General features: G+C 46.4%; 1 protein-coding gene across 1 annotated transcript in view; it reads right to left on the bottom strand.

Annotated features, from left to right (window-relative positions):
- The window catches only part of PDZD8 (PDZ domain containing 8), a 57,182-nt gene extending 44,234 nt beyond the window's left edge, over positions 1-12,948 (bottom strand). Inside the window, exon 1 of the mRNA XM_082764165.1 lies at positions 11,896-12,948. Coding sequence (XP_082620291.1) covers positions 11,896-12,809 — 914 coding nt within the window. The 5' untranslated portion in view covers positions 12,810-12,948. The remainder of the gene's footprint in view (positions 1-11,895) is intronic.
- Positions 12,949-13,253: the final 305 nt, after the last annotated feature.

Raw genomic sequence — 13,253 nt, 5'->3', positions numbered from 1 at the left:
TACTTTGAAAGCAATAACGAGTGGCGTGTTGGGTGTTTTGCTGTGTTATTTAAGCCCCACCACTGCAGATTTTGCACAAAGTACTTCTGCAGCTTCCACTGATTTCACAAAGAACGACGCTGCACGAGTGTCAGAATTCAGTGGACTTCAGGACCTCAAAGCACACTCCTATTCAATATAGATGTCTGCTAATTTTAGTTTTACTCCCACCCAGGAAAATCTGACCCACGGAACTCAGCGCAGTACGAGTAGGTTTATTTTCCCAGAAACTGTAGGCAAGGCTGCAAGTCACTCCTAGCACTCCACCCACTGCTACAGGATATTCTGCCACAGACTTGTAAGAGGCTTACACACATAAGCTCTCAATATACGAGCAGTCACTTTTTAAATCAAGACCTCAGAAATGCAGGGATTTAATTTTGTTTTTCCTTCCAAGATGTTTCACACATTTCCAGATTTCGACGGCCATCTCCTCCGTGCAGCGCTATCAGTACCTCCGAGTACCTCCCATCAGTGGCTCAGAATGAGCGCTCACAGCTTTAAGACCTACTTCACAATGGCTAATAAAAAGTAAATATTCAAGTAGCAATCTCAGGGAGGAAAAAAAGTGGTACATTTCTTGTCCTGCTTTTATGAGAGAAGCAATTGTAAATACGGCAAAGGAAGTCTCGCCTTTGCCGTCTGTACTGAAATAGCCGAAGGCAAAAAGAAATCTTAAATCAGGTTTATCAACACTACTTTCTTAGCACAAGCAACATCAATTTGACCACACAGAGATTCTTTGCATTTCAGGAACAGTTTCCCAAGTTCCAAATTCTACGTACACCGAGAGAACTTAGCTATGAAATGCAGCAAACGACTCTTTCATCTCCCTGAGTTGCGTTTCTTTTGGTTTTGTTTTAAGCTACATGTGTTCTCACTGAAGCCGATTGCTGGTTCAAACTACGAGAAAGATGGAAATCCTCAGGCTGAGGCAGGACAGGACACAACCTCCCTGTCTAACCGGGCAGATGCGTTCCTCACGGAGAGCTGAAGCCAGGCAGGTGTGGGGTCAGCACCCACCCCAACAGGCAGCTCGGAGGCGTTCAAGAAGAACGGCACTAACACTGGCAGGACACAAAGGGACCCAAACCCAACGCTCTACACCTTCAGCCAGTGGGGTTGGGTCGGTTGCAGCAAGCACTGCTAGCAGAACCTCCCTACTTCTACAGCATGTTCTCTGTAAGGAGGCCTCAAGCCTCTCCGCAGCCCTGGTCAGAGGGGAGCGGTGCTGGTGTTCCCGTGAAATCCCAGCTCAGCACACAGCTTGCCCTCCGAACTCCAGAGTTTTATTTCTCTACGCCAAGCACTAGCTCCATGGACACACTGATCACTGACACCTTCCCAGACAGCTTCCTGAGGGGCCACAAAATCACCTCTGACTTTTACGCCTGAAGAGGGCCTCTGACAGGCGTAACCCAGACGTGGAGAACCATTTCTGCCTGTTCTGCCTCCAAACACCAGAGCCTGCACAGGCTCATCCCCGCTCCTCCACTTAGCTTTGACAAGGCACCAACTACCGAAGCTTCTCCCCATCTTACAGCACCCTGGCCACCCCTGGGCACACAGAAGATGGCCCAGCTCCTGCCCTTAAACTCCTGCAAAGCCCTGGAGCCAGCCTGGCTCAGAACCCACAGCAACCCCCCCAAAGCTGGGCTGACTGAGGGCTCTCCCATGAAGCCCCATACGGGCAGCAGCAGCCACCAAGGACCACGGCACCAAGAGCTCAGCCACCCCACTGCAGTGATGGGCATGGACGTGGCACGGCACTAAGGGGCCCGTGCTGTGAGTAAATAAGACCAAATGATGCAGCCACCCTGCACGGACAGGGCCTGGGGACAAGCAAATAGAAGGGTGCAGAATTATCGGGCACGATTCCTGCATTTTATGGGTCCCGCACCACCGACGGCAAGTGAGCTGTGACTGGCGAGGGCGTTTGAAAGCAGCAGCTGCTCCAATTACCCTAATCCTCTCCCACCATCCCCATAATGAATTTGGCTATTTTCTCTAATTTGTCCTCCTTTCAGAAGAACACAACAATCCGAGTTTTTGCGGTATTGTTTTAAAACAATACTGCTGACTAACACTGCTGTTCCCACCCCACCTCCCCTTGTAATCCGCTGGGCTCTTCGCTTGGCAACACCCGGAGTTTTGTTTTGTTTATTCTACCCCAGTGCCAGAAGGATGCAGGCTTATTCAGAACAGAATCACCACCAGAAAGCCGAGTTGTTATGAAGTTTTCAGAACTCGATGGCTTCATTTCCCCCGTTTCATTGCTTAGGAATTGTTCGCCGAGGCAGATCTCTCGCAGCAGCAGCTCAGACACTTCTGCGAAGCTTTCTGCTGTGTCGCTGCACGACCACGACTGTCAGCTCCCCCTCGTCCTGTTCCAGCTCAGGCACACAGGAATAATGTTTTAAGGCATTTACTACACAAGCGATGCTCATGCTCTTAGCACACCATGACTTACTTTTGAAATCCTATGTAAAAGTATATTTGACAGGGCAATTTGCAGAGGTTGCGGTGCTGTTCAAAGCATTTTATGTATGAGGCACTGGTTACAGAAAGCAGCTGGTGCCTAATGGCACTGTAAAAGCAGGCCGTAATATTTGTAAATATTCTCTTCTGAACAGGCATGTTTCATAACTATGTTGCTGTTTAAAGCTGACACAGGAAAATTCATTAAGTTTAGCATTAACACTAGGTTAAGAAAGTCATATTATGGCTTATTCTTTATTAGATATCCACGGATTATTTCTTAATTTTGTCCAATATTTTAAAACAACAAAAACCCAACAAACAAACAAGAAAAACCTACAAGACCCAGAAAACAGAAGGCACGTGAACAGCTAGATGTAACCTACATAGGACTTAGGATCAAGAAACAGCTTCGGGCACAGCCCCTGGACCCTTTTTCCTTGCTCACTCTCTGCCCAGCCTGAGTGTGTTCCCTTAATTTACATCAGAATCATTTTTAAGGTTTGTTTTTAACTTAATCCCAAATTGCCCTTGCAAGTTTTTACATTTCAAGCAACGCAAAACTTCTAAAAAAAGTTTTCCTGAATGACTGTCCAAATTTGATTTTCTGCTAGTCGTATCCAGCAATTAATTACTGCCTTTGAGCGCAGCAATCTGATGAACTCTATCATCAGCTGATCTCTGTAATACAGATTCTTTTTTTTATGACATCTGATATGTCTTCAAAAACATGAAAAGCACACTGCTGTACTGGGATTCCTCTCTTTGGCATTACACAGAACAGCTTTAAAGGAACGGGTTGTGCACAGGGCTCCCCGCAGACCATCCTGCTGAAATCCAGCAGAGCTGCAAGTCCAGCAGTGGAATTAAGAAGCTACAAAGGTAAGCTGTTCCCATGCACTTTTAAGGCTAAAATAGATTACAACAGCTGCAGAAAAATATAATAAAATAATAAAACCGAACAAGACAAAGCAGTCCTCCAGCGCTGAAAAGCTTTACTGCCATCTCACAAAAGCTACAGCTTGCTTTGCAACACGCACGTATCTGTAAGCTCCAGCCCTCACTGCTCCTTTTCTCACTACAGGACCAGATATCCTGGCTGGGATCATCGAGTATCTTGAAGTAAAGTCTGTGTTTTAGCTCAGATCTGCTTGGCTTGTGAAATAACTGTGATTTGCTACCTGGTAAAGGTAAATTACAACTGGAAAAATTTCCAAGGCATTTGTGGACCTTCTTCCCGTATGAATGAAAAACATCCCGGCAGCAAAACCTCTGCGTCAGCCAGAAACTCAGTGATTGCAGCAGAAACTGCTCAATTGAAGAAATTTCTAAATTTTAAGTTGAGCTTAGCGTGTCCCCGTTGGTCTGAGCAATGTTTATAAAACAACCACCCACGGATGCCCTTCTTGCAAACTGGCACCCACAGACTTCCAAAATGAGAACCTGCCCGCTGTTAGGCACAAAACACTGATATTCCTGTACCATCCAGAATGAAACCTGCTGAAAAAGCTACCTGCCCTCACCTATCATTAATACCGGCTCATTGCTTTCTTCTGGACAAAAGCACAGTTTGAGTGTTTGTATTACAGCAATTAATTGATTTTAGCAGACCAGGGTGGCACAAATTATCATTAAATTAACAAATCAGAGAGGTACGTGACATTTTCCCCTTCATACTCATTTCAGCCAATGAAGCTTATTAGTCCTACCAGCGCTTCCAAATGTAAAGTCTCTTATGATATCAAGAATAATCAAATGTTGGAATAGTTTAAAATCAAACAAGTGTGAACACGAACTGTAAACACAGAGGCACTTTGGGGGACTTGAGGCAGTCTCAGCAGGAATGCAGAGCGAGCAGTTTCCCGTCGGAGCCCCCAGCATGACAGGACCAGGACAGGCTCCAGAGGGGGAACCCCCAGCTGGGGACCGAGCTCGGCAGCGGCTGGAGCACCGCACGGGTACCCGCTGCCTACTGAAGCCTTGCTCCTTACCTGCAAGCTTTCAGACCCAGCATTTCACCTTTTTGTTAGCAGTATTTTATGTTCTTTGTACAGAATCAGTCCTATAACACCGTCTTATGTTTCCACACCAAACGAACTGCTGGGAGCTGTTAACTGCCCATTTTTACAGATCACTTCAAGGCACAGGGACACAGATTTTACCTCCTTTTAGGCAGAGCCCATGCTCAGTTCCAGCACACCCCCAGTGCTCCCCACATCACACACCTGCCCCCAGCTCCCAGGGTCACAGCCCAGCCCCATGCTGTAACACACACCCTGCCTGCTGCCCGCAGGGGGCCCGGACCCAAAGGCAGGCTTTGGTCGGATGCCCACACTTTGGGAACGTGAAGAGCTCCCGTGTGCCCCATATTTACTTTGAAATAAATTATCTTTCTAAAGATAAGAAAGGATGACTGTTTATTTCATATTTCACTGAGGAAAAAAGATGAAAAATTATGACAAGGTAACTCTAAATGACAACTGAATACAAAGCAAAGCATTTGCTCTCACTGAGCAGCCAGGTCAGCTCCAGTGCTCAAGAGCTTTGTTCAGAACAACAGAAGTGAGAAGAAATACAGGGAACAGAAATATGAAGTATCTTTCTACCATTAAGTGTCAAATGCATTTAATTTTCTGAGCCTTCAGTCACACTCACATGAAAAAAGTTCATTGCAAAATTAAAACAAAGCATTTAAAAATACAAAATGGAAATGTGTAAAGCACACAAGACAATTTTTCTATCACCATCGCACAGATAATCTTTTATAAACTGTTTTTAGGATGTAGCACAGTTCAGTTGGAAGGGACCTGCAGCAACCATCTGGTCCAATTGCCCGGCCACTTTGGGACTAGCCAAGAGCTCAGGGGTTCCCAAAAGCCTCCTGAGCAGGGAGCATCGGGCACCGAGCCCTGCAGGGAGCCCGCTGTGCAAACACTGTGCCCACCCTCACGGCAAAGCAAGGTTCCCTCGTGGCCAGCCTGAGAAGAAACCAGAGCCAGTTTTCAAGTTTCAATTACAAGAATTTGATGGAGATTTACTTTCCTGTCAGGACAATTAACCCTGATGCTTATTGGATTACCACCTACACCAAATGCAAATGCTGAAATTAATTCTTGTATTTCTTCATCCCTCCAATGAGTTGTTTGTTTTCTTTGTCCCCAGCTATATCTTTGGTCCCCAGTTTCTTGCCCAGTCCATCCCAAATCAGTGCCACATTAACTCCTAGTCCTTGCGGGTATGAAAACGTAACATTTGTTGACTAGTCATAGGAAAGGGCTCGCATTTAAACAGGAAAGAGCACTGACTGTATTCCAGGAAATGTCCAATATGTAGCTGTAACTAGTCATTCATTAAATTACTCTTTATAACGAAAACGTTTCAAATCAGCATTCTCTCAGAATTAGAGCTTTTCTGCGTTAAAGAACACAAATCATTGGAGTTGGAGTAAAAGGTTTCAAATCCCCTGGAACCAGTGTTTTAGGGTGCGGTATCTACATAAAGACGACTTTGATTTAATCTGAAGAATTTGGTGACCCTCTAAACACAATGGCTGAGGTGGACCACTCCCAAAATTAAGGCAGAAAAGCTGTGCACTATAAAAAGCTCCCTTTTAGTCACACAGCACCCTTGAAGAAATCACAATATTTAACGTTCCAGGGCTTGGTTTTGTTTACTATCTGTCAGGTTGCCCACAAATCCACTTATCTAAATCCTGTATGAATAAAAAAATATTACTTGTCCTTGCACTACAAAGATAATCTTCCAAGCGTGAAGCTGCTGTCTCCAGACAGATCCACTGATTGCCATTACCGCTGCTCTGCCAGCAGCAAAACGAGTCTCTGTGCTGGCATCACTCAGAGCATCACCTCTGGAACAACCTGAAAACCCACAGCGCTTCTGTACCATCCGTTTCTGCAGAGTAAAAAAGGACCTGAAACCATTTTTTTTTTCCTCTTTCTATAGACTAAAAGATTTTTCCACCTAGAATGGACAGAGGTAGAGTGTAAAAAGAAAAAAAAAAAAAAAAAGGTCTAATTTTTCCTTCTAGCAACAATAGGAATGAACTTCACATTGGTGTGTTTCACAGATGTAGCTGCTTCAAGAGGGTCACATCACAGCTATGGTCACAATCCGCCCAGGTAGAGAGACTCCACGTCCTCTTCCTTCGCAGGAGAGGAAAGGAAAGCAGGTATCTCTACTGACGGCTGATTTTTGAAGTCAGCAGTGCTCACAGTCCCAATCTCTGTAAGTATTTCTGGTTGCATTAACCTCATCACGTGAATTACATAGATTTTTTTAATTTTATACTTTTTCCAATACCTGTTACCAAATTATGAAGTCATTTCTATTATAAGAAACACTTCATAATCAATAGCTACTTACATTACCTCCCAGCTTAGGTTTTGCCAAAAGTAAGAAACTGCTGTGTAACCCTCTAATTGCATTCTGTAACAGCAAATGAAAATAGGCTTCTCTAATAGTTCTTCCCAGTGAAATTCAATACAGCTCCACCTTCCAAATAAAGCATAAAATGATTTAACGTAGCTCACTATATTGCAAATGATCAGTTCAAAGGGCAATTCATGCTGGAAGGGAATTCAGGAGCTTATCTAATTAATATATAAACTGATATAAAAAAGTTAAAGTAATCCATCAAAGATTGCTGCTAACAAAAACAAAGTGACTGCAGCCTGATAACATACATTAAAATAAAGAACAGGCTAATATCTGTACTGAATTTTATTTTATTTTTTTGTTACTGTAATGAACTGAGAAACCAAGTGTACTTAAAATATCCAGAACTCCCTCCCTTGCTGCTTTGGCAGTACCTAAGCTGTTCTGAACCTCAATGGATGAACTTGCAAGACCTTAAACTTAGGGGGGAAAAAACAGCAGCTGTCAGAGTTTTGCTCTTGCTGCTGGGGAAATACTGGGAAATGAAGTTTTGGAGGGAGGTGAGATTGCAAGTACTTCTTCCTTCCCCTTTGTGTGCACAGGAAGGGCTTTGGGTCTTCATTATGGAAAGTGTATTTTGGTTATCTACAGAGTGCACACCAAAAAATAAAAAAATCAAAGCTCGCTGAAATCTACACCAAGGTATCAGAACCTGTTCAAAACAACCAAACTACAGCTGACTTCAGAATAGGCTGGAGAACAGTGTAATTAGCGTACCTGGCATTAGCAGGGGGAATATCAAGGTTGGAACCAATAAGCAGATTAATGAGCAAGGTGTAGCTCGTTAGAGAACTGAGGGATGAACCTGTGATACCTACAGCAGCAAAGACAGGCAAAAAGATTGACACTTGAAACAGCCCCTGCTACTTATCTCTACGAATTAAACATGCTACAGCAATGCTTGTAACTTCAGCCTAGTATTAACCACTTTGTGCCATGTGAAAGTTATAGAAAGTTCAAACCAACACAAAAAATGCCTACGGTACTACTTTTGAAGAACTGAGTGCATACAATAAAGAACCAAAGCTTGGATTCAGTCTGCAGGATAAACTCCGCTGTGTGCTGACAATCAGCATCGTGCTCTACCAAAAGAAACCTACATGAGAAATCCAGCGTCAGGTCAAGCCGCGTGGGTGGGCACGGCTGACTCAGCCTGGATCCCGAGGGTGCCAGCAGCAGAGATTTTGGCACGAGACAGCATTTAATTTCTCAAGAGCACACCAGCACTCACGTATGTTGGAAGAAACAACGAGCATGTCAGTTTAAACCTTTCCCATGTTTGAATGAGAGGCTTCTCTGACGGAGTGGTTTCAGAAATGCATGCTTTTTTCTCTTCTGTAACGAAGCAATAAATGCACGGAGATCAAAGTTCGCTATAGAACAGCAGCAATCCCTGCAACTTCAGCTGAATTGCACAACACTTCATCAACAATGATAAAAAAAAAAAATAAAAGAAATAGCTACTATTCACTGAGTTTTGCCAGCAGCCTTGCTTCCAGAAATATAGCCAGCTTCTACTGTATGAGATAGCTGCTCTGCCACTGACTGGCAATTGCTTCAAAATGAGTGTTTACCAGCTAGAAATGTCTCTTCAAGAGCCAAAGAAAACTGATTACACACCATTAGAATAAAACACAAACTACTACTTCTTTGTTTGGACAAAGTGCATCCCGCCTTTGTCAATTAGCAGACAATTGCTTTTGTGGAGGAGCTGCTACAAAGAATGCTAGGTGAGTTTCAGAACGCACTCACCAGCTTACACTGCCTCCCTTATGGGGCTCAGAGAGCATCAGGAATGCCAGCTTTCTTCTTCCCCATTCCAACCAGTTACAGAGGATGCATAAGTCTCTCTCAGCAATGGTACAGAGGATGACGATCTTACTCATCACTGTTTTGCTGCCTAAAATTTGGCACCCATCTGGGAAAATGTGTCTGTAGCAGCTTGTCTAAGGACACAGTCTATGTGCAAAGACAAAACACACGTATGCGTTCTCTAATACGATATTTCACAATTCACTAATGTAAGAGGAGGAGGGATCTGTTTAACTCCAACTTAGTTACAGGATGTTCAAAACTCAACTACTGACAGTTCTCCTCTTACACCATTCATTACCAACAACCCTCTGAAAGTTACCTAATACAGAAGACAACAAAACCCACTTATTTTAAATGTTACCATCAACTAAATAAAGCTAAAACTCCTTTATGGACTTCAATCTGGAAACTAGCTGGGTAACAAATCCCTTTAACCAGCTGGAAAGAGAACTCCCTGCTCTCCAAGTGCTTTTGTTTACAAGGTTGTAATTACTGCTATTCAAAGATTTATTTACAGAGTTACTTGAGCAAGAGGTTTTGAACTACACATGGAACCAAACACTTACTAAGCACTTAAACATGAGATGTATGGGCCACGGGAAAGAAAGAAATGGGGAGAGGAGAAGCACATTCCCTGTACATGAGGAATTGTTATGTTTTAAGTAAAACACCAGGTTATTAAGCCATTGTGAAACTGTCCTGACTTCTTCCTACACGTTCTCTGCTAAGGAATACATTACATGGCCTTGGACTACCATAACCCCAAATCAATCCATTCTTTAAAAAAAATCTATTAAAATGCAAAGTTTTCTATCTTATCACCAGGGAACTTTCCAAACCAGTTCTCCACACCACAGAAGCCGTAACTCCTCAGCCACACCATCAGGTAAGGGTGCACTGTCACTGCCGGGCTGTTCCTAACCCCCGCTGCCAGGGATCTGGCTAAATCAACTCCTCCGAGGTGTGCTGCCAGAGAATATCCCCACAGATCCTTGGGCACCTGCAGACAGCCAAAGGGTTCATGGATAAGGAGCCTAAAGGTCCCCACGAAGAGGTCAGCAGTCCAACTAGAAAATGTCAAAGGCAAAGTTCTAAGCAGTTCGGGCACTGATGACCCAATCTGCCTTACTTAAGGTAATTTCATTAACAGGCACTTAGCTCAGCCTGCTGCCTTCCCCGTTTACAACACAGTGGGCCAGAATTACACGTTCACAACACGGTGTAAAATGTAAAGGTCAAAAGCACCAAAGACAAGGTTAGACACTGCTTAGCTGAACACCTGCCACCCTGTACAACAAGCCTGGTACCCAGGGTGAAAAACAGCTGACACTGTTTTCTTCTCAAGCATTCCGAAATTCCCAGCTCCTGACAGATTAACTGTTATTTTAAAATGTTTTCTTTAACTCATCTCAGCTCTACAAGAACTCATGCTTCCCTTACTGTTTTCAGTGTCAGTTACCTTCTGCCCTCATACACACTTCTACTCATTTCTGGCCCAGTCACTGAGCTCTGCTTCTTTCCTTTTTTGCCCCTTCCTGTCTCTTTTTAACATGCCAGTGGCCTAATGGTGCAGAACGTTTGAGAAATCCATGGAAAATTCAGTACTCTAACCCCAAAGAGAGAGCACTATTGTCCAGGTGCATCTCCCAGGGGAAAAATGAAAACCTCTTTCTCCTGCTCCCAAAGGGGACAAGCACACCATCACTGCTTCCACAAACAGGCCAGAAACTTGCCTAGAGAGTGCACTGCTCATCTGTTCTACTTGGTCCTTCTAGGTATGCCAAGAATGCTCACTTGCCAGGGTGACTGTACTATCCCAGCCTCTCCTTCCAGCTCTTTTCCACAGTTAGCAGCTCCAGTCCCTTCCCAAAGCAGTAAATGAATGGGAGCAAACTTGCTCTTGACAGTTTCACTGCTGCCCAAGGCCTTTCAGAGAGTAATTCAGTTCTTCAGTCTCTGGAGGGACCACCACATTACTTTAAGAAACTACTTACTGCCCTTTCAGGGCTTTCCAAGTCCTGGATATTTTACACATCCATTTTCACAAGAGCTCTTCTAAATTAGATTGCAGAAGAACCAGCTGAAAAGGCTTCAAAAATTATGTCACTGCTAATTACACTTCAAAATTCAAGTAGGCATTTTCAGTTACTCATGTCTGAGGAATTTCAGAGAAAAGGCTTATTGGAAAAGAATGTGGTAAACAAAACGAAAATCCTGAATTAACACATGACAAATACTACAAAGAATAAACCAGAGAGAAAGGAAACGTGGTAACCTAAGACACATGAGAGAAGGGGAACATTGTACCTTAGCAGAGGTAACACATTCAGTATCTTTTTAGATCAAAAAATCAAGGTGGAATGAAGAAAAGAAGATGCCATTTGCAACTTCTGCTACAGAAACATCACTGAACATCACATTAGATGTGAAATATTACACGGCCTGTGCTGCTACATGTACCTTTAGAAAACATGATAGCTTCCAAAGAAAAAAGAAAAAAAAAGAAGTCCCCCAAAGCTTTAACACAATAGTAGAAACACATCTCTTATCAATTTCAACATTTTCCCAAAGCTATTGAAGAAATTAAGCAAACCGGAAAGGAGGAGGTCACCACCTATCACGTGATTCCAAAAATATTCCCTATGAAGGGAAGTTATTCCTGCCTTATGTGAAGGAACAAAATCCTTCGCTCTCTTGATAAGCGTAAGTCACAAGCCTTGCCTAGGGGGCTCACCAGTGACAGAAGGATACCCCCAACCCATGTGCAGTTCCACACAGGCATCCTTTTACCTCTTCCAAACAGAAGGATCCTGGTCCTGTTGTCAGACACCTGACAGGACCCAAGAATTCCTGAAACCCACTATTTCCACCACTCAGTTATACACGTTTTGGGGCATATCACAACCTCACTGTGCAAAGTGAGGTTATTTCACTCGCTATAAACGGAAACCCATGCTTATCTTCATGGAAAGCATTTGATACCAATGAAGTGCAAGTGCCCCAACTGCAAGAATACCAAGAGAAGCCTCTTTTGGCCTATTAAGCACATGACAACAATTTTAACACATTTCTCCAAGAGTAATGTTCCGGATGCAGGCCCCTTCTTACCTGATTTTATAACTGGGCAAGGTATGCTTGCGCTTGATCACTTTCTTGAACTGGTTCACGATGATGGACGTGAGCTGCGGCATGGGCCTCCCTTCGAACTGCGACTTCACCTCGAAGAGTATCACGGGGTCATCCATGAACGAGAAGTACCAGTGCGTGAAGGGGAGGCGCGTGAAGACCAGCTTCAGCCTCCCCATCACCCGGGAGATCTTGACGAAGAGGTAGGCCGACTTGCCGAAGACCAGGTCGGCGTCGATGGCCAGGTGGAAGCCGCCGTTGTACTCCAGGTCCACCTCGAAGCCCAGCTCCTCGGGGCAGCCCTCCTCGTTGCACACCACGGGCCGCAGGAGCTTGACGGCCTTGAAGACGGGCAGCACGTTGCCCAGCGAGACGTCCCGCAGGCTCAGCCCCTCCAGCACCTTCCCCGTCACCTTGGCCTGCAGCAGCTCCTCGAACTCCACCTTGATCTTCTTCGTCACCCAGTTCCTCACCAGGGCCGTGTCCCGCAGCTCCCTGAAGAGGAAGAGGAAGATGGCATTGAGGAAGTGGCACGTCTCCTCGCGGGACGACGGCTCCGGAGGGGGCTCCGCCGCCTGCTGCTGCTGCTGCTGCTGCTGAGAAGGCGGAGGAGGAGGCGGCGGCTCGGGGCCCGCAGCGGGCGGCGCTGAGGCGGCCGCAACCGGCAGCGGGGCCGCGTCCGTTGCCGCCGAGCCGGCGGGGGGGGGCTCCGCGCCCTGCAGGTACTCCCTCAGGCCGTGCCCCGCCGCCACGCGGGCGTACACCAGGCCTTCGCCTTCCCCGTTGGGCCCGGGGGGCGGCTCGGGCTTCCTGCCGTAGAGGAGCAGGAGCTGCAGCAGCAGCGTCAGGAAGGCGCCGGCCAGCGCCGACAGCACGATGGCGTACACCGGCAGCATCCCGGCCCTCAGCCCGGCACCGCCGACACCGCCACCGGGCGCCGCCGCCGCCTCCTCATCCGGGTCCCCCCCCCCCTCACTCTCCGCGCCCTGCGCTGCTGCTGCTGAGGCGGCGGCGGCCCCGGCCCCGGTGGCGGCGGCGGCGGCGGCGGTAGGGGGCGGGGCCCCGCGGGCTCTCCGCGCCGCCCCATTGGAGGAGAGCGGGAGGCCCCGCCGGGCGCGTCACGGCGCCGGGCGCTGCGGCGTCACAGGGCGGAACGCGCATGCGCGAACGCGGGGTTGTAAGGGGGGGGTTTAAGGGGGAGATGGGGTGGGGGTGCCCGAAATGGCGGCCGGGGGGGTCGTGAGGCGACGGGGAACCGCGGGGTGCTCTGCGCTACTGCCACGCTCCGTAGTCGAGTTTTTGTTGGAAAGCGCAAATGTGCTTCAAAAATTGAGCCCCAC

This window comes from Aythya marila, assembly GCF_965140915.1.
Source record: "Aythya marila genome assembly, chromosome: 7".
NCBI classification, from domain to species: domain Eukaryota; kingdom Metazoa; phylum Chordata; class Aves; order Anseriformes; family Anatidae; genus Aythya; species Aythya marila.
This window is presented reverse-complemented; position numbering and strand designations above follow the sequence as displayed.